This window comes from Miscanthus floridulus, chromosome 8 (assembly GCF_019320115.1).
Source record: "Miscanthus floridulus cultivar M001 chromosome 8, ASM1932011v1, whole genome shotgun sequence".
Lineage (NCBI taxonomy): Eukaryota > Viridiplantae > Streptophyta > Magnoliopsida > Poales > Poaceae > Miscanthus > Miscanthus floridulus.
Window position 1 is genome coordinate 26,668,451 of NC_089587.1, and position 27,350 is coordinate 26,695,800.

The 27,350-nt window shown below is 45.5% G+C and overlaps 2 protein-coding genes, 1 long non-coding RNA gene and 2 pseudogenes across 8 annotated transcripts; 2 read left to right on the forward strand and 3 right to left on the reverse strand.

Moving 5' to 3' along the window:
- Positions 1-2,665: 2,665 nt before the first annotated feature.
- Positions 2,666-6,391, reverse strand: LOC136476035 (uncharacterized). 6 transcript variants are annotated; one of them, XR_010763369.1, is made up of 9 exons: positions 5,873-6,391; positions 5,716-5,785; positions 5,255-5,595; positions 5,098-5,169; positions 4,535-4,780; positions 4,259-4,376; positions 3,829-3,995; positions 3,441-3,501; positions 2,666-3,185 (listed from the first exon to the last, which is right to left on the reverse strand). It is a non-coding gene; the product is annotated as an uncharacterized lncRNA (long non-coding RNA). The 6 variants fall into 6 exon arrangements; XR_010763368.1 differs by having other exon boundaries at positions 3,829-3,942; positions 5,873-6,390; XR_010763367.1 differs by lacking the exon at positions 3,829-3,995 and having other exon boundaries at positions 4,259-4,373; positions 5,873-6,389.
- Positions 6,392-8,291: 1,900 nt separating this feature from the next.
- LOC136468751 (eukaryotic initiation factor 4A-like) lies at positions 8,292-11,547 on the forward strand. The gene is made up of 6 exons (XM_066467203.1): positions 8,292-9,081; positions 9,183-9,280; positions 9,466-9,610; positions 9,735-9,754; positions 10,293-10,643; positions 10,798-11,547. The coding sequence occupies exons 1-6, from the start codon at positions 8,292-8,294 to the stop codon at positions 11,545-11,547; spliced, it is 2,154 nt and encodes a 717-aa protein (XP_066323300.1).
- Positions 11,548-11,880: 333 nt separating this feature from the next.
- Positions 11,881-12,911, forward strand: LOC136468752 (nitrate reductase [NAD(P)H]-like; annotated as a pseudogene).
- A 6,551-nt stretch (positions 12,912-19,462) lies between these two features.
- Positions 19,463-27,184, reverse strand: LOC136471396 (uncharacterized). Its single transcript, XM_066469121.1, has 8 exons — positions 26,099-27,184; positions 25,334-25,456; positions 25,166-25,232; positions 23,828-23,931; positions 23,443-23,545; positions 23,036-23,334; positions 20,161-20,466; positions 19,463-20,069 (listed from the first exon to the last, which is right to left on the reverse strand). Exons 1-8 carry the CDS (start codon positions 27,125-27,127, stop codon positions 19,713-19,715), a joined length of 2,388 nt encoding a protein of 795 aa, XP_066325218.1. The 5' UTR covers positions 27,128-27,184; the 3' UTR covers positions 19,463-19,712.
- LOC136475382 (uncharacterized) lies at positions 20,993-22,630 on the reverse strand (annotated as a pseudogene).
- Positions 27,185-27,350: the final 166 nt, after the last annotated feature.

Sequence of the window (27,350 nt, forward strand, 5' to 3'; positions counted from 1 at the left end):
CAACAGCTGCAGTGGTGATGATGCCCTTGGCAAAACTGTGGCTGCGCGCCCTTGGATGAGAGCCTGTTTAGAATGGAGGAACACAAAATAGAGGAAAAGAAGAAAATACGTGAATGAAAAATGGGTGTAGGTGAAAACAGAGAATTAAAAATACAGGAATTTTATAGGAATGGATATTTGGAACACATGAATATAAGAACATGTTTATTCCTCCATTCTAGTGAATAAGGATCCGTCCATTCACATGTAGGAAATTTTTTCAACAGCTTGATGTGGATGTTTCATTTCCTCTATTTCATGAAGGCAAGTAATCCTTTCCATAGGAAAGGAATGAAAGGAAAACTTCATTATTCCTTCATCCCAAACACCATGTTATGTAAGAAAAGCATAGGCATCGGATTCCTTCGAAATTCCTATGAAAATCCTCAAATCCAAATAAGCCTAAAGTTATTACTTCATTGCTGCTATGATCTACCAGCTTGTTAGCTTAGAAGAGCGGGACGGGAACTCACATAGTCACATCGTCATCAACATATCTAGCTATAGAGACCATCTGTGTCTTTCAAGAGCAACTTAATATCACAAATAATGAAACTGTTACCACCAGCTCAGAATCATGAGAAGTTGAGCTGAACAGGTGTGCAATATGTACCCGGCACTTGAATCCTAAGTTTTTTTAAGGAGGAAATGGACAAACCACTACTATGTCAGATTTTGACGCCCATATGTACTCCCTCTGTCCTGAAATATAGGGAATTCAAGTAATTTTAGAACATATTATGTGGTAAGCCAATGACATATATAACCCTCCCTGCTATCATTTTAAGGTTAGTGATAGACATTAATGGTAGGTATGCATGTGAATGTTGCCTTTTAAATTGTTTCTTCATCTAGAGTCCATTATCATTTGGTATAGATTTTGAACTCTTGATTCCTTATATTTTAGGACAACTAGAGTATATGATTCCACGACGGTCATCCTGCCTGGTAGATAGCGATGGGAAATTATCTAGGAATGGACACATAAATTGCACTCCCTGCAACGTCAAATAAAGCAAATTCCTTGTGAAAGTATGCAAGATATAATCTTTGATATTGTTATTTGACTAAAATTATCAACGAGAGAACACATACGACATACTCAAAGAAGGAAGCAAATGACATGGGAATCAAGCTAGTCCAACCAACCTAATCTATTTTGGCGCTCAGTTGCCTTTCCTTTAACTACAACCTCCTTGCATTATAGATGTCCTCCGCTCTGCTCATTCGACGCATTCATCCACCACAACTCAACAAGAAGACTAGAAGAAGGATAGACACAAGACAGAGTTGATGGCCTCTGCAAGTCTTTGGGATTTTCTAGGAGATGGCTTAGGTTAGATCCTAGCAGAGTTCTAGAGCTGCCAAGCATTCATCATCGGTGGTATATGTGTACTCAGTGGTGATGATGTATGCAACTTTGATTGAGTAAAGCTCATCATGCTTTCCAATCTATCTTGCATGGTTGCTTCATTCCTTAGTCTAATGCAAGGTTAGTCTATTTCGCTGATATACATGATCCTCCATGGTAGCTATATACATGTAGGAATGTCTCCCTTAGTGATCCTATGTGGTCGTTCCCTTGGAAGACCACAGATAAAATAGCAGGGATGCGATAGGTCTTGAGCTAAGTAATAAATGGGCAATACTTAGGGTAGACCATAGGGTATTAGTTTAAAGATGCAATATATGAGATTCATCAATGAACTTGTTCATTGGCTAGAACTACAACTAGAACATGATAGGCTTTTATTTACTTGTGGTTGTGTTTTACCTCTTATTCATGTTCAGTGATGTGATCCACCTCTGTTCATTACTATTATCTTCTGATGGGGTTTACCCTTATAACATATGCAATCCATCCATGTGGATACAATATAAACCATGGAATACTCTTGTGGAAAATCTACAATGTCACCGTGCACTTGCAATTTACGAATTGTATGCATACGAGTAACCAACACATAGAAATGAGTAGACTCTTACAGCTTGTTCAAATGCAATTCGTAGCAAACACTCATAAATCCATCCTAGATGGAGCTTGGTAACATTTATTGCATTTAAAGAAAATGAAAGACCCTTTAGATATATCTACCTTCAAGAATGGAAAACATGACATTTGTGGCAAAGTAGTTTGCTACACTAGAAAACGGTAGATACAAATTGTTGTTTGCAGTTTTTATCATTGTATTTTTCTCTTACTTTTGTATTATTTTTTAGTCCGCCTTTAAAAAATCGAATAAAGACTAGAGACTCTCAAGTGCACGAGAGAACGGCCCTTTGGACCCTCATTTTTTTTTACTTGCAGATTTTATCCCTTTATGAGTATTATTAGGCAAACATAAAGTTGAGGTTTATTTTGTGTTCCTCACCCGTCGTGGATTTGCACCAGGCCTTCAAATGTGTACATCATCAGATCAGACCATAAACCCAAAACTAAACAAACATCCAAGACTTGCCGCCAATCACGTTGTTCATACTGTCTTGGAAGAGAGGGGGGGGGGGGGGGGGGGGGGGGGGGGGGGGGGGCGTTGGAAGTTTGAGAATTCCAACGTGAATATTGACAATTTTGATAGACTAGTAGTGTGCCCATGCTAACGCTACGGTGACATTTTAGTGATGCACATTAAAACAACCAAATGACGATATTTCTTTCCATAGTTACCACAATACAGGAGATAATACCATTATAACCAGTAGTACTGCCCTCATCCATATGAATGATGACAGACTTCTCATTGGCACGTATCGTGTGTTTAAAACCATTCTCTATTGAAATCATTTGATGAACTATATATGATGAATATGAATGATGGTATAATGTTCCAGCTCCTCTGCTGTCCCTGCCGTTTTCTTCCTGCCTCCCCCATTTCCCTCCAATTCCTGAGACGCCAGCGAAACGAGCTCCTCCGTCTCCGTCGATCTGCCGGCGGTGGGCAACGAGCTCCTCCATCTCTGTCGATCTGCCAGCGGCAGGCGTCGATCCGGTGGTAGCTCTCCATATCTATCAGAGCTCCGCCCAGCTCCAACAGTGCACATGACGTCTTTCTTTCTTCTATAGATGGATACTCAATAAACTAAACCTGAAAGAATGAACACCATACCAACAGTGCTTCCACGTAGTTCCATTCCCCAAACAATAGTCCCTGCACATAAATCTGCAAATGTTCAGTAATCATGTAACTGAACATCCCCGCAAATGTTTAGTAAGATTCAGGTGGATTTTCCAATTCTATGTTTCTTCTACAAGAAAGGGTAAGCTAAAATATACCAAATTGAATTGTTACCCTAAAAGTATTTAGAGCCACCAGCTAAGAATTTTTTTTCCAAAATCATTGAAAAGAACATTGTCCAATTAATAGATAAGAGGAAATTACAATGGCTCAAAATAAGCTTATTACCAAATAAATGTCTGCTCCTTCTAGGGAAAAAGCCAACTGTGTCCTTGCTTTCCTAGATCAACTGCAAAAAACAAAAACACATACACACATGATTTAGACTAACTGTTATACTCCCTGAACAGACCACTGCAAATACAGTGTCTATCAGTGGCAAATTTGTTCACATCCCACAGAACATGATAATGACAGGTACTGTTTGCTCCCGGCAAAAGACTCTGAATCATGAATCAGACAATTCTATCATATAGTGTATTAAACAAAAATAGATGGAATTCAATAGTGGATTAAACATAAATAGATGGAATTCAGCAATTAGGTAGGGACACCGTTAAAAAATCCCATTAACTTTGCCACCTGCAGTGCTCAAACATTCCAGATAAATGCTCACCGTTGTTCTTCAGGTACTCAACCAACCAAGGCTGATAAATGAACACCTTAATTTCTCGGCATGCACTCTCCTGGATGTTCTTGCCTCCCTAGCCAGAACCTTCTAATTCATCGCCTGATCACAGTTCAGTGTGGCGTAACATAGTATTTATACTTATACTGCCCCGCCTAGCCCAATGTCCAAGAACATAAGTAAAACATATGCAAATTAGGTCACTGCCAAGTCATCCAGAAAAGCCAAAAGGGTTACATCATGATCACCTTCACACGATTACAAATTCAAGCAAAGGTATACATTCCTACAAAGCGACTGCGACCATAGATCGGGAGTGGATTAGCCCAGGACGCACAGATCATGACCGAGAAGGGCCCCGGAGACGCGCTAGGGTTGAGGGGAACGAGATCGGGGGGTCGGTATCGGGACTACTCACCATGGGTCCTGCGGCCGGCCATCGCCGACAGCTCCCCGGCACACCGCTTGCCCTTCTCGAGGCAGTCGCAGTCGTCGTCATCCATGCACCGCGGAAGATGTCATAGCCGTCATCGCTGCTGCAGGGCAGATCGGATCAGGATATACCCATGCTAACGCTACGGTAAAAGCTAAAAGACAATATTTTTGTGCGCATTTGGGCTAAATGTATCCCTAATGCTAGTCTGAACCTAAGGCAGTGAGGCAAGACGAAATGTTCAAGAAATCTGATACTCACATTCAGCAGAATGACGACATAGTCTAACTGAAAGCAGTTTGACCCTCTAGCCCTACTACCATCATGTTTCATCACTCAAAAGTACAAAGCTAGGATCCGGTAGATCTAGTTGTCACCGGGATATTCGAACATACATGCCAGAATCATATTACATTTATCAATCTAACATGGATCACATCTTTTCACTCTGCATACTCTATCTCTGCATCCTCTGGAACACCTCAGAGATACAAAATGTTGTTGCACCTGTATATAGATGTACAAACATAAAATTGAATCATACAAGGGCCAAATGATTATGCAATTCAACAGGGCTTTGTTTGATCAAATACTATCGGCCAAAGATCCAAGTTGTAAAAAGTCCACACCAATTTAAGTTTTGAAGCCCTAGCCTTCCTTCACATGTAGCTTGATCAACAATACCATAGTACTAAGTATCAGTACTTGGAGTAGGGCAGCAGGATGACAGGATGTATGCTAGTTTTTCCCAGTTTTATATCTAGATTTATTACAAAACAACACTACTTGACATAAGATTGAAAGAAGGGAACAAGAAACATTACTTGATCAGATCTCTCCCAGGTTTCTAGAGAATTGCCCATGAATGTACTCCTTGGTGTTGCCGTGTTGGCAAGCTGCACGAAGTAGAAAAAAAAGGCAGCAATGAATTTTGTATGTCTTTCAGTACCCAATAGATGATTAGCTATTCATTTAAAGTACCCAATAGATGCAAATTGACAGCTTCTCTAATTGTGTTGAAAACTCCTTGATCCTCCATTCTTGTTTCTAACCAGCCCCACTGTAGCCTGTTTTAGTAAAAGTTAATTTACAGAATAAATCAGGAGATACTTATGTGTGCAGTAGATTATTGAACACTAATTTACTGCTAGCACAGTGTATTCTGTTCTTTTCAAATATTAGACACAAAAGTCAAATTATTGAAACAACAACTGCTAAAAAAGCAGTCCATGGCTATAAATTCCACGTCCAACTCATAACGTCTTGTGAACTGATGCAATTGGTCACCTCACCAAGAGTAGGTTCATACTCATGAGTCATGACTGATCCAAAAAAACAATGAAAGAAAATGAATCAATATATAGTGAAGGGGAAATTCAGCAGTAGATTTTTGGCAAATACAATTGAAAGAGATAACAACATCCATCCAACAACCAAATTACCCCGTCAAGGCCCCATAAAAATAATTCTCACTTGCTCCCGGTAGCAAAAATTGGCGAGCACCACGGCCTGCTACATATCCCAAATTCTCAGCCACAACAAAGAAAAAAAATATCGTAAGTGCTGCAATTTTCTCAATCATGAATTAGCAGTATATACCTCTGCGACAAGCCAACCCTCACCTCCGCTGCCGCAGCAACAGCGGCTCGTCACCGCCCATCCCCACAGGAGCAGCTCGGGTTAGCACCGTGATGGCTGCAACGGCAGTGGCCCCGCCCGGCTTCGCGCCCCGCCGCATCTTCGCGTTGCCCGGCAGCGGCCTCGCCCGTCAGCGACGGCGGCACGGCGCGCGGGAGGAGAAGGGTCGGAGATGGGTCTGCAAGAGAGAGGAGGGCGACGGGAAAAGGAGAGGAACCTCCGCGCTGTGCTCGCTTGGGTGAGGTCGCCGATAGCGCTCCTGTCCTTCGCGACGGAGGCTGTGCTCGCTCGGGTGAGGTCGTCGGCAGCGCTCCTGTCCGTCGCGGCGGAGGCGGAGGATGTCGCGAGCCGGCGTAAGCCGTAGGGCCTGACGGCGATTTGTTTTTTTCATTTTTCTCTCTTTTTTTTCTGGTGCTAGCAGGGTTCGCGAGGCACGGCGGCGTGGGATTCGATCACCGGCCCTGAGGGAGCGCGGAGGGCTGAGCGCGTGCGGGGGAGGTGCGGGTAAGTTGAAGCCTGGAGATCCGAGTATCATTCGCCATCGGATCGGGTTTGGGTGTAATTATTTTGAGTACACAGGGATTAGACTCTTTCAGCGATGGACAAATTGTTTGATGTACTTAAAATAATTTGGATTGGTTTATTACAGTAGAGATGCCGCCCTCGTTTTCGCACTGCGAAAAGTGACCGAAATGCCCCTGCTGGCATATATATTAGCGCCGGTGAAACCGACGTCCTCCATTTCGGCGATCTCGAAACGGCAGCGACCATAGTCGCCCTCGCCATCGGGCGATCCTGGTCCTCTCTTTGCCGATCGATCCATCGGTCAAATCCTTCTCGCTCCTGGGTAGCCATCGTCCTCCGACCCGCCTCCTCCCTAGTTGTAGTCGCAGCACGCAGGGAGTGGAGATAGCGGAGAGCCGCCGGCCGCCGGCCGCACTTGGATTAAATCTGGTTTGCTGGTAAGGAAATAAAGAGCCCGACGCTCCCGTGTACTATTGCTCTAGCCTAGGAGTTCGATCGATCGTCCCACGTTAGTTCCTTTCGGCCACTTAATCGATCGGCGGATTAATTTGTTTGTCGTGCTAGCTAGGTAGGATCGTCTTTCTTTCGTTTCTCGGTGGGCTAGGGCACAGCACACCATATCCAACCAACATCGTCGGCCACCGTCTGCACCTACACGTGAATTCCTGGGGTTCGACACTCCCGGCAGCGAGCCAGCGATGCTAGTCTTTGTATGCTTAAACTGATTCAGGCACGATGAAACTTGATATATCTGTGTATAGGGACCATTGGATCTGTAATCTGTTCCTGTTCATGTCTTTCGTTCACTGCGTTGGAGGAGATCACGGCAGGGGGTTTCGTAGTTGTTACCCTCATGCTGTGATGTATGTGCCATCCTTGCATGGAAGCTCGGTGCCGTGACCGCCGTTGGAATCGGATAGCGCGGATTAACCCGTCTAGATCTAACGGTCAAGTCCCGACCGTTGGAATCATATATATCAGATAGCGTGAGCTAACCCGCCTAGATCTAATGATCAAGCCTCGACCGTTGGAATCGGATAGTGCAGATTAACCCAACTGGGTCTAACGGTGGGAGTTAGTCCTTGTACGACAGGGTTCTTTGTGGACAAAATTTGTTGGCCATTTAAGTGTCTTGTTTTTGGGTCATCCATATCGAAGGTGCTATTTTAGAATGGAAACAATTGATGATTCCTTTGCTTGGCATATTATATTTGCACGCTTTCATGTCACCACGTGGATATTTAATGTTTTCTCACATGTTTGAGATGCATTTAACTAAATAGGCGTTGCGTGCTATTGTAACGGTGTTCCGTTACCGAAATTCGCATAGTTCAATCTGATATTAGAGTACGAAGGTGTTTGAGTAGTTTTGGCTGTTATAATATTTGAACTGTGAAACAGCTGGGTTCCTTTTCAATATATCTCCACCGTTCGAAGTCATCGATCAAGTACTCAAGAGGATGTTTGTGTGGAGTTTGACTTATTTGGGAGCACACAGAAATCTATTTGCCGATGAAAAAACGATGTGCAATTTTGGTTGAAGCATATCCATCACTATGTTTACATGTTTTCCCAATATTTCCAAATCCTGAAGCTCACACTTTCTATTAAGAGACATTGTATTAAAGTGAAATAAAAAAAAGATAATATAAGCTTTCATTTGTTATCTCTCCAATTATATATGCTATTGATGGTGGATGTCTGCAGAAAAAAAAAAAAAAGTTTTCACCTGTTTAGAGAATAATAATGTACAAATTTACCCTCGTTTTCCTTATTATAGCTTAGCACTGATTTCTTTCTGTTTTCTCTGATCATCAGCTGCTTACGTGGGTTTATATATGTGGTAGGTTACAGCATGGGTCTGACAGAAGGCCTGCAACTGGTTTCGTCAAGGACTAATGAAGGGCATATGTCATCACAAGTTGTGGAAAGTAAGGGTCCTGAAAAGAAGGCCATGCCAGAGCAATCTGTTAAAAAGAGGTGTTTTGCTTGTCATGATACATCGCACAATTTGGAGCAGTGTGGAATAAAATACAATCATACCACTGTGGCACATCAGTTTCGCTATGCTACAAAATATCCGTTTACCATGATTCATCCTTCAGAGGAGACGGTTGAGAAAGAGAAATTCTACCATCACTGTGTTTTGATCACATCCAATCTCAGTAACTTGGACCAGGGGATATTGAAATCTGAACTGCAGACGTTTTGGAAGCTGTCCGGTGACTGGGAGCTAAGGAGGGAATGCAGCAAGAGTTTCCTGGCCTCTTTCAGCTCTGAGGATGAAGTCATAAGTTGTTTAAAGCATCCTAAGATGGAAACACTACTGGATGATAAGGAGGTAAACTTAACTGTAACAAGGTGGGAGGAAGGCGACGAGGAAAGTCTTGAGTTGATTGAAGAGTGGGTTTTAGTGCGCGGGGTTCGAAGAATATACAGAAACTGGAAGGATTTATATCAAGTTGCTTCCGCGTTTGGAGTGCTGATTGATGTGGATGAGAAAAGTTTGGAAGCTGGGGATAAGGAGCCTATTAGGCTGAAGATTGCACTAAGAAGCCTTGATGGTGCTCCTTTCTCATACTACTTTGCGCTTGGAAGGTCTTCCAGACTGGTCATGGTCACAGTAGTACAAGACAAAGCAGAAGGTATGCTAAGGAATCAGACAAGGAGCATAATAAGGAACTGAATGCCTCACAAAGTATATTTCTGGAAGAGCCAGAGTGCATTGAAGAGTCAACGTTGGCAGGAGAGATCAAAGGAAACAAAATAAGTGCTCCAGCAGCCACTACAGCCAACACCAAGAAAACAACAATGGACAGTTCAAAACCAGAAGAGGTGCAACCTGTAGGTCGAAGTTCAACAACCATGATTGGAGAAGAGCACTTCGAAGGTAAACAAGCACGATTTTTTTCTAGGTTTTATCCTAATAAGCATCTGTGGGTGAATGTTTTGAGTACGTAGGAGGTAGGACTGTTTGGTTCTTTTTTTTTTTTTTTGATTGACATCATTGTGTTGACATTTCCCTGAAGGTAAACCAAAGCCTCTATATCAAACATGTGTTCAAAAGAAGAGGTAAGCAGCAGCAAGTTACTGAAACTGAGGACATCCATATATATGGCAGTTTCAGTGATATGGGTCTTCATGAAAACCTACTCAAGGGAATATATCAATACGGTAGGTCATATGTTATATTTGTTTTCTTGAGATGCCAATATGTAACAATTATTTCTGGACTCGAAAATTTTCCTAGACCCGATTTTTGTGCTTATTCAAACATTCCTATGCAATTTTGTTTAAGGTTTGGAGAAGCCCTCCGTGGTCCATCAAAGAGGAATTATCCATGAGTCTTTCGGCGGATGTCCTCCGCCTCTCGGCGTCCGGTTGATGCGAGACGGCGAGTTCTGCATCGCGAAGTCGGAGCTGCTGCATCAGGGGATGTAGCTCGGCAACGATGACGCGTGTCGAACCCTCCTTCTCCGACGGTTGGGTTTTCAGCTTTAGAGGCTCGGCAATCGCAGCGGGCGGGGCGTGGGATCATGGCAGGAAGTCGGAGCTGCTCTTCGCGGGGCCGTTGAGCTCGGCAACGATGACCTGCTGCAGCCTACTGCTTCGGGCCCGTTGGTCTGACATCTTTGATGGGTTGTCGGTGTTTTGCCATGGGAAGTCGGAGCTGCTAGCTGCTTTGCAACTATGCTCGGCAACGATGACTCATGGTAGTGTGTACTCTGTCGCGTTGCGTGGGTGAGTAACCTTTCGTGGTGTGTGGCGCCACGCTTGGCTACCTTTTGCTTGTATATAAACTTCATTCGTCTTAATTGAAAGGTAGAGCTCCTGCCATTGTTTCAAAAAAAAAAAGTCTTTCTCTGGAACAACTGTAACTCTTTGCCCTGGAGTTCTTCAGCGACTTGATTATGGATCCGCAGAATGCCAAGCTTTGATCATTGTACCAACGCGCGACTTAATGTACGAAATCGAGAAAGTTATTGATGCACTTGGTCAGTTTCTTGGTGTTAAACCTTACACTTGTACTGGAGGAACGAGTTTCCGCGTGAACCAGCAAACTCTGTCAAGTAGAGTTCAGGTTGTCATTGGAACTCCTGGGCGCATTCTTGACTTGCTGGCAACGGATGCATTGTGTAAAGACCACATCAGAATGCTTGTTCTGGATGAAGCAGATGAACTACTCACAGGAGGTTTCAAAGACCAGGTTAGTTATTAATTCATTTACCTACCAGCTCTGTTGTGGTAATCAAGATGAATGACCACTATAATTAAAACCCATACTAACATAGAATGCATCGTCCAAATATAAGCTCTTGCTATGCTCTACAATATGACTACCTATGTATCTTTTTCTGCAGACATGTAACATTATCCAGTATCTCCCAGCCAAAATCCAGATCGGGCTTTTCTCTGCTGCCTTTTCCAGTGAAGCTCTAGAAACTAGCCACTGGTTCATGGATAAGCATGTGACAATTAAATTGCCAAGAGATGAAGAGCTGAAGGATATCGGAATCAAGCAGTTCTATCACAAAGTTGAGAAGGAAGAGAAGCTAGGAAAGCTGTATGCTCTTTTCAAAACTCTGAAAACACTAGAGTTCACACGAATCGTCATCTTTGTGAACACAAAGCAGGGTGTCAAGTCGCTCATAGAAGATGTCAGAGCCAAGGGTTATGCTGTCTCAGCTAGCCATGGTGGTATGAGCCAGCTTGGCAGGGACACTGCCATCCAGGAGTTCAGGGCTGGATCATCCCGTATTCTCATCGCCACTGGCCTTCGAGGCACCAATCTGGGGCAGGTTCCCGTTGTCATCAACTATGATCTGCCAACACAACTGATGCAGTATATCAGCCGTGTTCAGCAGCAAAGGAGATATTTTGAAACTGAAAGTGTGGCCATTAATTTTGTGACTCCTGCCGATGAACGCATAGTCTTTGATATCCAGAGGTTTTGCGACGGCCAGATGATCAAGCTACCCTCCAATCCAACATTTGAACTCTTGGTGGGCTGTGATGTTCAGAAATGTTCCAAAAAGTCTCTACACAGGTTCTTACTGGCTACAAGGAGGCTTGATGTTTGCCCTAAGACTCAATGTGACGGTTTCTTGTGATATGTGGTCACTTGTCAGCTAGACTTTTGCTGTTCTGTTTGGAAGACTAAACTATGCAACATCTGCGTTTGTTTTTGGGATATTTCTCCGAGTTAAAAGAAAAATCCATGGTAACTGTCATCTAAATTCGTACTTTGAGCTCCCTGGAATTATTTCTTTGATATCATATCATCATTTGAACTAGATGTGGTGGTTGAAATGTTTAATTATCGCTTCTCGGGTGTTAATCTTTTTTTTCTTGTCATAGTTACAATATTAATTATGAAGTGAAGTTCCAGCATATTAGGAATGATGTAATGCGTAGCTGCTGAGGAAAAATATGAACAGAAAACCATGCAAGGTACTACAAACCAATCCTAACATCAAGTTGCAGTAAAATGGATTTTGCACTCTGTTTTCAGTGTACATGTTGGTTCAGATTTTGCAAATTGGCCTCCCTGTATTTTGCTTCACGCTACGCCACCGTGCACGGGATTCCTCAAGGACCACCCCGGCGGTGCCGACAGCATCCTCATCAACGCCGGCACCGCGACTGCACCGAGGAGTTCGACGCCATCCACTCGGACAAGGCCGGCGGCCTCCTCGAGATGCACCGCGTTGGCGAGCTCGTTATCACCGGCAACGACTACTCCCCACAGAGCAGCCACGCCGATCTTAGGGCCATCGACGAGGCCCCTGCTGTAGCCACGCCGGCGCCGCTGCCAGTGTCGACCATCGCGCTCTCCAACCCACGGGAGAAGGTCAGGTGCCGGCTCGTCGACAAGAAGAGCCTGTCCTACAACGTGCGCCTCTTCTGGACCGCGCTGCTATCGCCGGACCAGAAACTCGGCCTGCCGACCGGCAGGCACGTGAAGCTCTGCATGCGCGCGTACACGCCCATGAGCCCCGTCGACGAGGTCTGCCACATCGAGCTCCTAATCAAGATATACTTCAAGGGCGAGGACCCCAAGTACCCAGCGGCGGTCTCATGTCGCAGTACCTAGACTCCCTGCCGCTCGGCGCGATCATTGACATCAAGGGCCTTATAGGGCACATCGAGTACGCTGGCCGCGGCGGCTTCGTGGTGAACGGCGAGAGCCGGTGAGCGCGCAGGCTCGCCATGATCGACGGCGGGGCGGGCATCACGCCGGTGTACCAGGTGATCCAGGCCGTGCTGAGGGACAAGCTCGAGGACGACACGGAGATGCACCTCGTGTACGCAAACTGGACGGAGGACGACATGCTCCTGCGGGAGGAGATTGACCGCTGGGCTGCTGCACACCCGGCGGCCGGCGCGGCTCAAGGTGTGGTACGTGGTCAGCAAGGTGGCACGGCCGGAGGACGGGTGGGCGTACGGCGTGGGGAGAGTGGTGTTGAGGATATAGACTCGGTCACCGCAGCCACCAGAGTGCGCGGTCACCACGATCACCACACGCACACATAGTGCTTTGACTAGGGACAGTTGCTGAAGATAGCAACCTCCATCGATGTACTACATATTCATTCGTTGAGATCAATATATGTTGTTGGCTCCTATTTCTCTTCTACATGGTATCAGGAAGCACGGGCTGATCCTCACTGCTATAAAAACGTTTTTTTAGGGGCGGCTCGTAATCCTTTGTAGGAGCGATTTGACCAGCCGCCCATATCAAACCATCTCTATAAATCATGCATTTGTAGGAACGGTTCTCGGGCCGCCCCTACAAATCGATTTGTAGGGGCGGCTGGTAATCGATTTGTAGGGGCGGATGTATTACTAGACGCCCATATAATACCTGTTTGTAAGGGCGGTTCAGTCTAGAACCGCCCTACAGTATGTTTTCCTAAAAAAAAATTAAATTTATAATTCAAATTCGACCAGAACACTGTTTGTTTCCGCGTATTCCATCCAGCGTTCGTGTTACCGAACGTCCCGCGACCAACGTTCTGAACCGCGTTCGCGTTGCCGAACGGCCCGCGACAACGTTCCGAACCGCTTAGACTACAAGCACAAGAGTATTATATAAACTACAATTATAAGTCCAATTCACAAGAATATATACAATCCATCATTAAATAGACATAATTCACAAGGTAAAACCAATGTCAAAATACATACATATTGTTATCAACGTCCTAGAGCTAGCCTTTCAGTCTCACGAAGGTGTTGGTACTGAGGATTTTTACCTAAGTCAGACTCTCGATCATGGTAGGCGCCTTTGACGTGTATAATCTGGTCCAATATAAAGTTGCAAAGGTCATCGACGAGCTCTAAGAGTTGGTCATCCTTGTATGGGTCTCTTTTTATTCCTTTCTCTTCTTTCCACTACAGGAGAACAAGTTTCGGTTTAGTATTTTATACCATGCACTACTACACAAACTTTACTGGAGGCGGGCATTTTCGGTTTTCCGCGGCGGGCAAAGCCGTCCGCCGCGGCCTAGAGGCCACGGTAAATCGTGGCTTAACCGCGGCGGGCGGCCTTGCCCGCCGCGGTTAATCGATTTACCGTGGCGGGCGATGTAACGTGTCCGCCGCGGTAAATATACTTTTACCACGGCGGGCACGTTAGGATGCCCGCTGCGGTTAATCATTTAAAAAAACAAAAAAACCAGGAGCCCGCCGGCGAGCCCGTTCTCGAGCCCACTGGCGAGCCCACCGGCGACGGATCCGGGCTTCCCACGGCCGCCACCACCTCGCCAGTCACTCGCAGGGGACCACGTCGACGCCTCCTCGCGGATCCCGCCGCGCCGTGGTGGAGGGAGGCCACCGCGCCGACGCATCCTCGCCCGCCGTGGTGGAGGTCCCAGCGTCGTGGCCATGGTGGAGATCCACCGCCGGATCCGGTCGCTCCACCGCCAGATCCACGGAGGAGGAGGGTGCAGCCACCAGATCCGTGGGGGAGGAGGTCGCCGCCGCCGGATCCGTGGAGGAAGAGGTTGCCATCGCCGAATCTAGAGAGAGGAAGAGGGAGGAGTGAGGGAGATGGAGAGAGGAAGAGGGAGATGGAGAGGAAGAGGGAGATGAACTCACTGGATTTGAAACCCTAGCCCCGTGCCGTCGTCGTTCATGGAGGATCCATGGGGGAGGAGGAGGGCGCAGCCATCGCCGTCGTCCCGCGCGCGCCGCTGTAGGGGGCGGCGCTATGGAGGAGAGCTGCGCCGCGCGCCGCTGCCTGCATCGAGGGAGAGTAGAGGGAGAGTAGAGGGAGGCAGAGGGAGAGTGGGGGAGGCAGAGAGCTGAGAGAGAGAGTGGGGGAGGCGGGGAGCTGAGAGAGAGAGAGTGAGGGAGGCGACGACGATGGTGCGAGGGCCTCGGTTTATATTGGAGATGACTATTGGGCCTGCACATTTTCCGCGGCGGGCATCTTAAGACATCCGTCACGGTAAATCGATTTACCGTGGCGGACGTCTTAAGATGTCCGCCGCGGAAAATAGGGTATTTTTCGTGTCGGACATCTTAAGACGTCCACCACAGTAAATCGATTTACCGTGGCGGGCAAAAAAGCCCGCCGTGGTAAATAAAAAATGCCCGCCTAGGTAAACCGTGGCATTTACCGTGACGGGCAAAAATAGGTGCCCGCCTCGGTGGCCTCCGGGAGGGTGTCGCGCAAAATCATTTGTGTAGTAGTGATGTACGAAGTTTGTATACTACAGGTGAAGAGGTTCAAACTTACCCTTAAGGGGTGTCTCCTGTAGGCACCGGTGTTACTCATCATAGAACATATATAGTATCCACAATATACACTCTCAGGCTTTTGCTTGGGGCACTGTATGTTTTGCATATGAAAATGTTAAATAATGCTTTTGACAGCCATGTAATGGAGTACTGAAGAAGTAAGTTACACTTACCGCACATAGTGTTTTTATAGCCAGCTTTTCCTTCCTTGCTGGATCATGTCTTCCGTGATGTGTAGTGACATAAAACCTAAATGCCCTGTTCGAATTATTTTAGAAAATACAACTTGTTAGTATCTAAAAGTGAATGTTACAAGTATGTATACAAACATATAAGCTAATGAGGATTATCGATATGTATACGTCTTGAGAATCGATATGAAGTCTTTGTATGTCACCGGGTCCCTATCTATTGAATCAAAGACCCATGCCATACTCCGAAGGGGTTTTAATCTCCGGGGTGTTGTCATAAAATCTAAAGAATAATTTGCTGCGGTACTTGTGACTTGTCTTTAAGAAGCATCAGTTCCTTAGGTAAACTATCTTCTTGGATGCATCTAGGTACACCCATGTAGTACCATCCAAGCAAACCAAGTATTCTGTCTTCCCTTTGATCTGTCCAGACAAAACAAACAGCACGGGGTAATCATTGGTAGTAACAAATATTATTACTCTACATATGAAGTCCTTCTTTCAGAACGCATCGTACATCGACTCCCCATGCCTCCATAGCCTCTCAATTTCTTGCATCAAAGTCTCGAGGAACACGTCTATATCAATGCCTAGTTGTTTAGGACCAAAAATAAGAATAGTGAGGAGAAGGTACTTTCTTTTCTGACACAACCACGTTGGGATGTTGTACATGGTCAAGATCACTGGCCAAGTGCTATGGTCGCTCATCCTCTTATTGAAGGGATTCATTCCATCGGTGCTCAAGCCAAACCGTACATTCCTTGGATCATCGCTGAATTCTTTGTGCTTCTCATCGAACCTTTGCCACTGACTACAATCAGCCGGGTGTGCAATCTTATCTCCACCTTACGCTCATCATCCCACCATGTCATGAGTGTGGCTTCTTTAGGGTTTAGAAAGATACGTCTCAAGTGGTCGGTCACTGGCATATACCACATTACCAAGGCAGGAATTCTTCTCTGCTTTGCATCGTTGCCTAATGAAGTGTCCTTTGGGGGCTGAGATTCTTGTACCACCTTTTTTGTACCCTTCTTATTCTTTTTTTTCCCCATGGAGGCTTCGTCCCCACCGTAAAGGTCATTGTTCTTGTACCGGCTGGCCCCACAGCGGGGACATTTATCCAGTGACTTGAATGTTTTGCCATGAAAAAGTATACAGTGGTTGGGGCGTGCATGGATTTTTTCAACACCCATTATCAATGGACTTATGACCTTCTTTGCTTGGTATGTGTTGGCGAAAACTGAGTTTGGTTGTGGCAGCACCCATGACAGGAGATGCAATAGATCATTGAAACTACAGTCTGACCAGCTGTACTTAGTCTTCAGGATGAGTAGCTCAAGCACAAAACATAGCGATGTCCAATGTGTCGGACAACCCTTTTCAACACCATACACAGTCTTCTTCGATGCTTTTGTCACCCTTTGCAAATTTTCTAGACCTTTCGGGCTATTTAGTAAAATCTCTGGTCCAAGGGCTCGAATCATGTCCTCCAAATCATCTTTATCCCCGACACGTGCTCCACCATCATTATTGGCACCACCTTCGTCGTTACCATCCCAACCATCAGCATCACCATCTTGTTCATTGCCAAACTCTGAATCCATTCGTGCATCAAGCTTTACTGAATATTGGGACAGGGATTCTATGGTTTCGTCGTCGTATTCCTCCCCATCCTCGTCGTTAACAATAACCGTTTCACCATGATAAATCCACACTGTGTAGTCCTCAACAAATCCTCACATAATCAAATAGGATCTGACGATAGTCACATCTGTCCATGACATACGGTTCTTGCAATTTTTACAGGGACAAATAATTGTATCCTTATTCTCTATCAATGTCGTTGCATGCTTCTTTGCGGCCTCAATAAATCTATCCACCTACGAAAACCTGCCTTGAACCTTAACGAACCATACATCCAAGAGTTTCTGTACTCCATCTTCTACAACAACAACAAAACAAACATAAAGGACTACTTATTCAGATATATATATAAAAATAAATCAAATTAATAATTACTTGAGAATAATTATATATACTTTAGATATATATATATATATGAATATAAATCAAATATAATTACATGAAGCATACAAACACACCATGGTAGAAGAAAAATAATTAATAGCATATTTATCCATAAATAATTAAAATACATATTTGTTGATTACAATAAACAATTTCAAAGACAACAATTAGCAACAATTATATTTTACCCAATATCTTTTATGCAAACCCTAGTCTAATTTCATCAAACATAAATTTACAAAACCAAAATTAATAAAAAAACAAACTCTAGATCTAGATCTACATGCACATGAAACATCCATAAAACTAACTAATTGTCCACTAAAATCAAGAAACATGAACCAAATAAGGGAATGATCTTGTTCCCCTCCCTAATTTATTCTAGTACATTCAAAACTTGGGTCTAATTTGCTTCATAAGTAGCTTAAGCACCATAGAAGAAAGATAAAAGCAAAACTCTAATTACTCACTAACCAACCATTAAAACTTCAAAAAAAAGTGTGGAACAGCATTTTCTTACCGTCTACAACCTCTCCACCAAAGGATTTGAGACCAAAACCTTCCCCTTAGTAGAGCAATTTTTAGAAGGTGTCTAAGGCCTCCCCACCTTTCTTTCACGGATTGGAGTGAGTGACCCGAAGAGGAAAAAGGTGCTGCAATTTGCTTTATATGTGGGTCATTTGTAGGGGCGGCTGGTGATGGAGCCGCCCCTACAAATCGGCGCGGTCATTTGTAGGGGCGGCTCAATCACCAGCCGCCCCTACAAATAGCAATACCGGGGGCGGCTGGTGAGTGAGCCGCCCCTAGCGGCTCGTATGACCAGCCGCCCCTGCTGTTCCATTTGTAGGGACGGCCCGTATGACCAGCCGCCCCTGCTGTTCTATTTATAGGGGCGGTTGGTCTCTGGACTCCCGAGCATGCCACTGTAGGGGCGGCTATATCACTATCTGCCCCTACAAAAAATTTGATCAGTTGTTACAAACCATTTTTTACGTAGTGCCTGCTCCCCACCGACTGCGGACCACAGGTCATGAGGGAGCACCTGCCCTTGGGAGACAGCGAGACGCTTGCGCTCATGTGTGGGCCGCCGGTGATGATCTAGTGCACAGTGCGCTCATGTTCTTGAATTTACCGAACCATGTTGCAAATTTTACAATTATTACTGAATTGTTAGGATTCACCGAATCGTATATGAAAATTTTTGAACGGCGTATCCTAAGCTAAAATCCTAGATTCGCCATTGGCTTCCTTGTCTTCTAAGCTAAAGCTTAGCAGCTAACGGGTGTCGTGCAAGGTGCAACTGTACATAGAAATAAAATACTGCGTCTTGAACCCTAGTAACGCGTCGATCTAGCTAGAACTCTACCGAGTTCTTGTAATAATAGCGAGTGAAAGTAGATTGTAACTGGCCAAGTGGCCATGGAAGTTCATACTAGCTGGTGCCATGGTCGTCCTGTCATGATGAGATGTATTGGTCCTCCAGCACAATAAAAAACTGAGAAGGCCATTGCAATTGCTTGGTGAGATTCGCTCTCCTACAGGCTCACCAACATGGACGACGGTGTGCACGGCCACCACCAAAGGGATGTGCTGTGATGCCTCCTCCCGTTCTACCAAGCCAGCGGGACGCCTGCACCACCTCTTTCTGGCTGACGTGTATCAGTGTATACGGTGATTCTTGCGTCCGGACGTCCGGCGCGCGAGTGCGTCGGACGCCGGTCCCTTTCCCAAACCTGCCCGCCCTCCGCGCGTGAATAGAACAGAACCCCCGCCCGCCCCACGCGTAACGGAACGCGCACTGTCCTCCGCTCCCCGTCGTGCCCCTATTCCCAGTTCCCCAATGCACCCCCCCTTCCCCCACCGTGCCCTTGTCCCAAAAGAGCATGAAACACTTAAAGTGCAACATTACAAACATATAGAAAACCTATGTAGTGCAACATCAGGATATAAATACTGCAACATCACAAAAATATATAGTGCAACATTGAAAAACATGCACTGCAACATCGAAAAAAATGTAATGCAACAACAAAATATATACTGCAACATCGAAAAACATGTACTGCAACATTGAAAATTATGTGATGCAACATCGAAAATTATGTACTGCAACATCTCAAGCAGAAATAATGTAACATCGCAAAAACATCTGTAGCAACGACCCAAAAATCTCATTGCAACATTCGAAAAACATCTGTTGCACCAACCCAAAAATCCCATTGCAACATTCGTAAATCATCTTTTGCAACATCCCTAAAAACCTCATTGCAACACGGGAGAAACTGGAAAAATGCGTACATTTGGAAGTGCTCTCAAGTCCTCTTCCTCCTCTTCTTACTCCGCCTCCTGTCACTCTCATCAGAGCTTGATTCTGACTCAGACTCAGAACTAGACCCTGCGCTAGAGCTTTCCGAACCAGATTCAGATCCACTTGATTCTGACTCCGATGATTCCGGCTTCTGCTGCTGCATTATTAGGCGCGGCATGTTCTTCAAGTACTCCCTCAGGCTTTCCGTTATACCACCAAGACCAATGGACGTGAAGAAATTGATCGAGAACCTTGTATTCTTCGGATGATCCTTGGGAAAGATAGACTCGAAGGAACCTTGCATGTTAGGATCATTCAGCCTCTCATTGAGTAGGCGTATGCCCAGGTGCTCCGATAATTCCTGCATCAGGAAAAAGGCATATCAGTATTCTAATACAATACAAATAATGATAAATAGCTATGGCTTGAAAGCAGAATCTTTGCAAACATACTTGGAATAGAATTTTTATAAAAATTCGAGAAGATGATGTCGTGTCTTCCTCTGTCAACCTGATGTAAGCCAAAACATGCCAAGGGAGCGCATCAGTCCCCAACAAATGTGCAAAGAACTTGGCAACATTCCTCAACTTGTTTGTTTCAAGACGATGAATCATCGAATATTGTTGCACAAAGCATTTTTCAAAGTTTTCTTGGTACACTTTATTGATCATGCAAAATCGCTGTGCTAGCAGCCCATAATAACGAAGGTATGTTCTCTCCTGACTGCAACACTCAAGAAGCATAATGCACAGCTCCATCTGCCACAAAACAAACAATTTTCGTCAGGGAACAATACTTGCAGATTTCTCCTAAAAAAAGTAAAGATTGCAGATTCCGCATCAAGCCATTGCAGATTTCTCCTCAAACAAGTAAAGATTGCAGATTTTGCATCAAGTCAACAACAAAAGAAAAAGCAATTAAAAGCCCCACATTCGACACCCCCATATGAAAAGACACTAAACCCAACAAAAGATTCATTACATTTATAACTATAAAGAAGTTACTTAACCTTAAGCATTATTTGTTTCTGTGCATATTATCTGTTTCAAGCTTAGTGACAATAACAAAAAGGATTAAGTCCACTTTTAGCCCATCAACTATTGGGTTCGTCTAATTTTGACCCTTAACTACAAAACCGTCTAATGCTAGTACTCCAACTGTCAAAACCGTTCACTTTTAGCACCTGGGCGCGGATGAGGCTGTTTTGTCCAACGTAGAGCGGTTTTGTCCATCTGTGACATGTGGGGCCCATGCGTCATCGACTCAACCCCTCCCTCTCCATCCTCACGGCCACTCCCCCGATGCCTCCTCTCTCCGCGCGCAGCAGGGCGGGCGCTGCTCCCTCGCGGGCGCTGCTCCCTCCGACGCGGCGGCGCTGGCCTCCACTCCTCTCGCGGGCGCGGGCGGTGGCGAGATGCCACAGCGGCGGGGATGACCCAAGCAGAGGTCCAGCAGCTTCTTCCTGGCCACCACCACCTCATCGAACAGGTAGTCGATGAGCGCCAGCACGTCCTCGCACGCGGCCTGGAGCGCGCCCGCGCGCAGTCCCACCTCCACCGCGGCTGCCGCCACGTCGCCGCCGCGCTAGACGGCATCCTTGGCCTCCTCCACCGCCGCCGCGCGCGCCGGAACTCGTGCATCATCACCCCGGCGCTGCCGCCGGGCGCGAGCGTGGGCGCGGCCACGGACCTGCCGGCATCATCACCCCGGCGCCGCCGCCGGGCGCGAGTGCGGGAGCGGCCACCGCCGCGGCGCGCTGCTGCGCACGGGACAGCACCGACACGAACGGCGCGCAAAAGTAGGTGGCGCAGTCCCCGGCGCCCGCGTTCGGGGCGGGCCAGTAGTGGAGCACGCCCCACGAGAGGAGCGTGAGCAGGAAGGAGGTGAGCATCCGGGTGGCGCACAGCACGCCACGGAAGCCGTTGAAGCCGCTCAGCTTGGCGTCGGTGGGGACGCCCTCGCTGAGGCGCAGCGCCAGCGCCTCCCGAGCCGTAGCGCGCGGCACGCGTCGCAGAGCCACGACGCCTGGTCCATGTACTCGTCCAGCCAGGCCGCGCCCCCCGGGAGGTGGAGCGACGCGACGAGGCAGGCCATGCCCGCGTGCGTGGCATGGAGCAGCGCCAGCGCGGCCCGGAGCAGAGCCCGCGAGGGAGCCGCGCGAGGGAGCAGCGCCCGCCCCGCTGCGCGCGGAGAGAGGAGGCGTCGGGGGAGTGGCCGTGAGGATGGAGAGGGAGGGGTTAGTCGATGACGTGTGGGCCCCACATGTTACTGAGATAGACAAAACCGCTCTACGTTGGACAAAACAGCCTCACCCGCGCCCAGGTGCTAAAAGTGAACGGTTTTGACATTTGGGGTACTAGCATTAGACGGTTTTGTAGTTGAGGGTCAAAATTAGACGAACCCAATAGTTGAGGGGTCAAAAGTGGACTTAATCTTAACGAAAACAATGGACGTTTGCTTTATTTAAATTTTTTCTTGAAGGCCACAGCTAGTTGAAATATTTTCATATTTTGTGACAGGTGGAACAACAAAAACCAGATCAAAACCAGAAAGATAATCTTAATGTAGGTTACGCACTGCACTGCTGCACACAATATTAGTATTTGTTACAATACGTCTGTTACTAGCAATGCATCAACTAACAATTAATGTCAAGTCATGAATACATTTCACATGTATCCTCAGAATTTTCAAAACTAGTTTTCTGCTCTTCTGGACAGATCAGTTACTACAATTAATCTAATCTCTTGAGGTTACAAAGTGCATAGCATGTAATGAAATGCTCAGAAGTAAAGACTGCAGATCAATTTATCAGAAAACGGTATCTTGTGAAATTACCAAAACTAGCTCGGCTAAACCAATGATAAAAAGGAGTCCATGAAGGTGAAGAGTTATCTTTCTAATTACCATTGAATCAGACATTGAGGCTGTAGGCGGTGACCAAACGAGTGGTCACTTTTCACAACATATCTAACCTCTATAAAATGGTGAGTATTGAAGTATTAGGTTTAATCTAAAGCAAGCTTTACTCAAACATAGCTATGGGAAAAATTTGTCAAGATAAATTAGTCCAATAAAAAGATAATCAGCAAAACTTAAGGAGTATGAAAGTTTAAATCAGTGTAAAAAAGAATAGTGGTACTAGAAGAAAATACAGAATGTAAGTTTCTAAACTGTGGCAGCTTACTATCAAAAAGGAAAAGGGAACCAAAGACAAACAAGCAAGCAAGAAACACCTCAACAAACAAACATAAATCAATATTAGATATCAAAATCAATATCAGAAATCAGAATCATATGAAATCAAGAAGGGCTTCTGATGCTTACCTCTTGACCAGGCTCAAGCTTAATTTTCATAAGCTTGTGCCCAGCTTCTTCAAAATCAACACTGGACATAATAGTCAAATATATTGTTCTTCTAAGATTCACAAGATTCGTCTCTGTTCTATCCCTTATCTCCATTTGTTCCTCATCCTCTTCATCGGATTCTTCCTCATCTTCATCATCATCAGAAGCAGCATCTGATCCTTCTTCATCTTCAGAAGACTCTGCTCCCAGGATGCTTCTCTTTAGATTCTCATATGCCTTCTCATCTTCAACAAAATTGGGGTTTGCCCAGAAAACATCTGCAATTAAAGAGAGGTCAGCATTACATTACACACAACTGGATCTCCAGTCAGAAAGTTCATATTATCAATGTAGCATAGAGGAATATCTATGCAGCAAAACCTTACTTAGATTGGTCTCAGGGTCTAGGTCATCTTCAAGGGATATCTCATGTGTAAACTGGTCCTCCTGCTCCACTAGATCCAGCTCTGGACGGATGGCTGGGAAACCCTACATAAATGGAACAAAAATCATGTCAGAACATTCAATTGAACATGCAACACAAAAAACACCAGGCTTCTCAACTTCGAGCCTTTTCTAAATCAGGAGCATGGTTTTTGAGGCGTCGCCTAGGCATTGAGGCATACCCCAGGTGCCACAGGACGACACAAGGTTTTAGTTACGCCATATCACCTAGGTGTCGCCTAGAAGGAGCCTAGGCATACAGCCGTATCTCCAGCACAACAGGACACCACAGCACCTCAAAAACCATGACCACAAGTGTAACTTTACCTGGAATTTAGCCTTTCTGATTGCAAAAAGGCCTTCAATAAGAAACTGCACTCTCTTGTCTATTTCTCCTTCATGAAGAATGCCTCGAAATCTTTCAAAAATAGCTGCATGAATTGATCAACAGGTAAATACTTTGTGAATGGAACAAGAAATAGGAGAGAGAACAAAACTAACAGCGTGGGATCAATAAGGTCAAATTAAGGCTGAGTAAGTGTTTCAGCATTTATAAATAAATAATCACTAATCACATTTAATGCCAAACATAGCATTCACCCTCGAATAAAAAATAAATATTTTTGGACACAGTATTCAAAAGAGAACAGAAAACTAAACATCAATCCGTCTTATAATGAGTGACAAACATAAAGAAAAAATAACAAGCTTCAATTACAACCCAAACAAGTCCACTATATCATCTTTTGTATGTCTCATCCAGTTTTTAATAGAGAAATATATTAGCCAGAACATAAATAGTTGACTGTACACACACTAAAATAATATATGCATATAGTTAATGGAAAGATTATATGCATCGGCTCGAAGGAATACACCCTCCGGTCCAGTTTGCACATGCATATCAAGATTCAAACTTCACAATCTTGAACCAATAATTTGGCCAGTAATTGTAATACAAACTTGATATAGTTAGATAATAAATCAAATATACTGCCAATGATCATAAATTTATAACCATAAAAAAATACAACAAATGAATGACCAAATTGTAATTTGGGAGACCATGTCATGTCTGACTGTGCCTTATAAACTGGACCGGAGGGAGTATTACACAATCGAGATGTATAGAACAATTCAGAAAAAAATTTGACCGTTTACTTATGGTGGCTAACAGTAGTTTGTACCTTTAAAAGCAACCTTCATGTCACATAGCTAACCTATGTACACAAGTTTCCATCTTACTTAATTAGGCAACTAGCACAGAGGATAATGTTGCCAGATTCAATTCAATTCATATAGCAGCATAAATTAAATAATTGTACTTACGCATCAAAACTTTTCTTCTCCAGAGCATCCAAAACTAAGGCTGAACATCTAGTCGTTCACCATTGGTCCACAATAATGCATCTTATACAAAGTTAAAACGAGGTTTCTACATTCTGCCAAAACCCAGATAATCACATGATTGACCTAACCATCATCATGGTATCCAAGTATTTTAGAATTAACCACGAGACCATACTACATTAGAGACTCAAACAATTTGAAAATCCATAAATGAATGTCGATGGTATAAAATGTGTGTTGAGAAAACCATTCTGCATCACCAAAAGCTAACAAGTTTAGCAAGCCATACTCAGAGCACTGTTTGAAATAGCTTACCATGAAGCCCTTGAGGAGACAAGTCCTGCAGCATTGCCCCACACTCTTTGACAAACCCCACAGCAACCTATCATTGACAAACATACACATATTCCAGAAATGAGTAAGTTGTTAATTGTTAACAAGATAAAAAAAAGTCAAAAAGTACATAAGGTCCAAGCTATGTACCTCAACACTATCATCAGTTGGATTTTCCAGGAGTACAGTAAGAAGCTCCAGCGCCACAAGCTCATGCGCCACCACCTGATTTACCAAGTGCGCAATGAATTTGGTTGCCGCAAGCAATTGAGGCTGCAAGTAAAGGAGAACTTTAGTAAGAAATATATGCAGAAACTAACAATAAAGTATGTAATTCTTCATACTCAAATATTAAGCATCCTGAATGTAAGCAACAATTCATCCTATGTACATAAACAGCAGACGCCAGTGCATATAGGACCCAGGTAGAAACAGCAACTTCCGTTAGTTCTTTTATTTGATTTGAAACCAGAATCCAAGTAGAAGGTATACCCTATGTAACTTTCCAAACCTGCATCGATCCAGTTCATGCGTTCTAATACAAATGGAAAGCAATGTAAAGTGTTGTGCAAAAATTTTCATGAGCCTAACTACAACCCTTTGTAACAACAGAACAGCAGACCTATTGGTACAAATAGTTCTGCTTCGCTGCAGACTTAAGTAGCCAATTTTGTTTTCCAGACTAATATAAATGGCATAGCCCATTTTGTAAATGAGTGAGTTGAAACAATTGCAAAGATCTTGATCAGGATTAGGTAAGCAACCTTACATTAAGCTAAATTAGTTCTATGAAATCACCTTGGAATGCAACTAGACCCCAGCATTTGTAAATTCCAAATAAATGAGTCATTCTTAAACCAAAAGGTAAAAAAGTATTAATTCTTCTTGAGCTAAGGAAAATGAAGACAAGCTCACCTTGTCATTTCGCTTATATGCCCTCTTCAGCTGGAGCACAACACGAACAAGAAGCAACCACCCAATCTCAGGGAACTTGGTATTCACAACCGCAACTAGCGCAGCTAATACATCAGTGAACCCAGGTGAGGCCATCTGTGACTTGATGCAAGACTGACAGAAGAGCCCCCGCCCACGAACAAGGTTCTCTGCGAAGAGCTCCGGCACTATATTCTTGATATTGGTCGCATTCACCTTATTCACCAGCCCATTGATGCTCTTCTTGAGAGCATCCCAGGTGAGGCGCTGATACTCAGGGCTCGACTTGTCCTCCACATCACGCATCATCTGCGCCATGCGGAAAGGCGGGATGTAGATCCCACCCGTGCGGCCAGGGATCATCTCCGGAAGCAGCGGTGGTGGTGGAGGCAGTGGCGGGGTCGGCTCCCTCTTCACAGGGCTTCTCCGGCGCTCGTCTCCGTCGTCCTCCCTTCGCCTACGGTCATCCCGCCGCCTGGAGCCCTCGTCTCGGCGCCGGCGGCGGTGGCGACGGTCGTCGGGTGAGGACCCTGACTCCGAGCTAGGGCTCCGGCGGCGGTGGCGCCGGCTGTCCCTCTCCCTCTCCCGGTCTCGCTTGCCACGGCGGTCGTCCGGCTCGTCATCCGCATCCCTAGCCCGCCTGCGCCGACGGCCTTCCTCCTTCTCATCGTCGGAAACCTTATCGCGCATCCTCCGGCGTTCGACACCATCCTCCCCATCTGAAACCCTGTCGCGCCGGGGAGGGCGGTTGTCGCCGTCCTCATCCCTTCCGGGCTTGGCGTGGCCGTTCTCCTTCTCCTCTGAGGGCTCGGCGTCGCGGCGGCGGCCGCGGCGGTCGGAATCGGGCGGTGAAGCCCTAGATCTGCGACGGCGGTCCGCGTCGACGCCGGGGGATGGCGAGCGGGGTGGGCACGGGGACGGGGATGCGCGGCGCTTGCGGCGGCGCGGGGAGACGTCATCGCGGTGGCTGTGGCGGCGGCGCGGCGGGGAGGCGGAGGCGGAGGCGGCCATTGCCGCGACCGAGGGTTTTGCGCTTTGCGGGGTCGTCAGTCGTGTCTGCGAGATTGAAAAGTGTAACGCCCTAAAATTTGCTTACTTGGAAATAGAGCTAAATTAATTTAATTTCGTATTTTTATGCTCATAAAACATAGGAAAATAATATTTTTTATTAAATTAAAATTTATCATAGGCCTTAGCAACATTGATGGTGCATTCATGCCGGTGCATTTGATTT

Excerpts from the sequence above, each read along its gene's own strand:
- LOC136468751 (XM_066467203.1), top strand. The coding sequence starts at position 8,292 with ATGGGTCTGACAGAAGGCCTGCAACTGGTTTCGTCAAGGACTAATGAA. Across the intron at positions 9,082-9,182 it reads AGTACAAGACAAAGCAGAAG|GAGAGATCAAAGGAAACAAA; the intron begins GTATGCTAAGGA and ends CAACGTTGGCAG. Across the intron at positions 9,281-9,465 it reads AACCAGAAGAGGTGCAACCT|GTAAACCAAAGCCTCTATAT; the intron begins GTAGGTCGAAGT and ends ATTTCCCTGAAG.
- LOC136471396 (XM_066469121.1), bottom strand. The coding sequence starts at position 27,127 with ATGGCCGCCTCCGCCTCCGCCTCCCCGCCGCGCCGCCGCCACAGCCAC. Across the intron at positions 25,457-26,098 it reads CATATAAGCGAAATGACAAG|CCTCAATTGCTTGCGGCAAC; the intron begins GTGAGCTTGTCT and ends CTTTACTTGCAG. Across the intron at positions 20,070-20,160 it reads TTATAAAAATTCTATTCCAA|GAATTATCGGAGCACCTGGG; the intron begins GTATGTTTGCAA and ends TTCCTGATGCAG.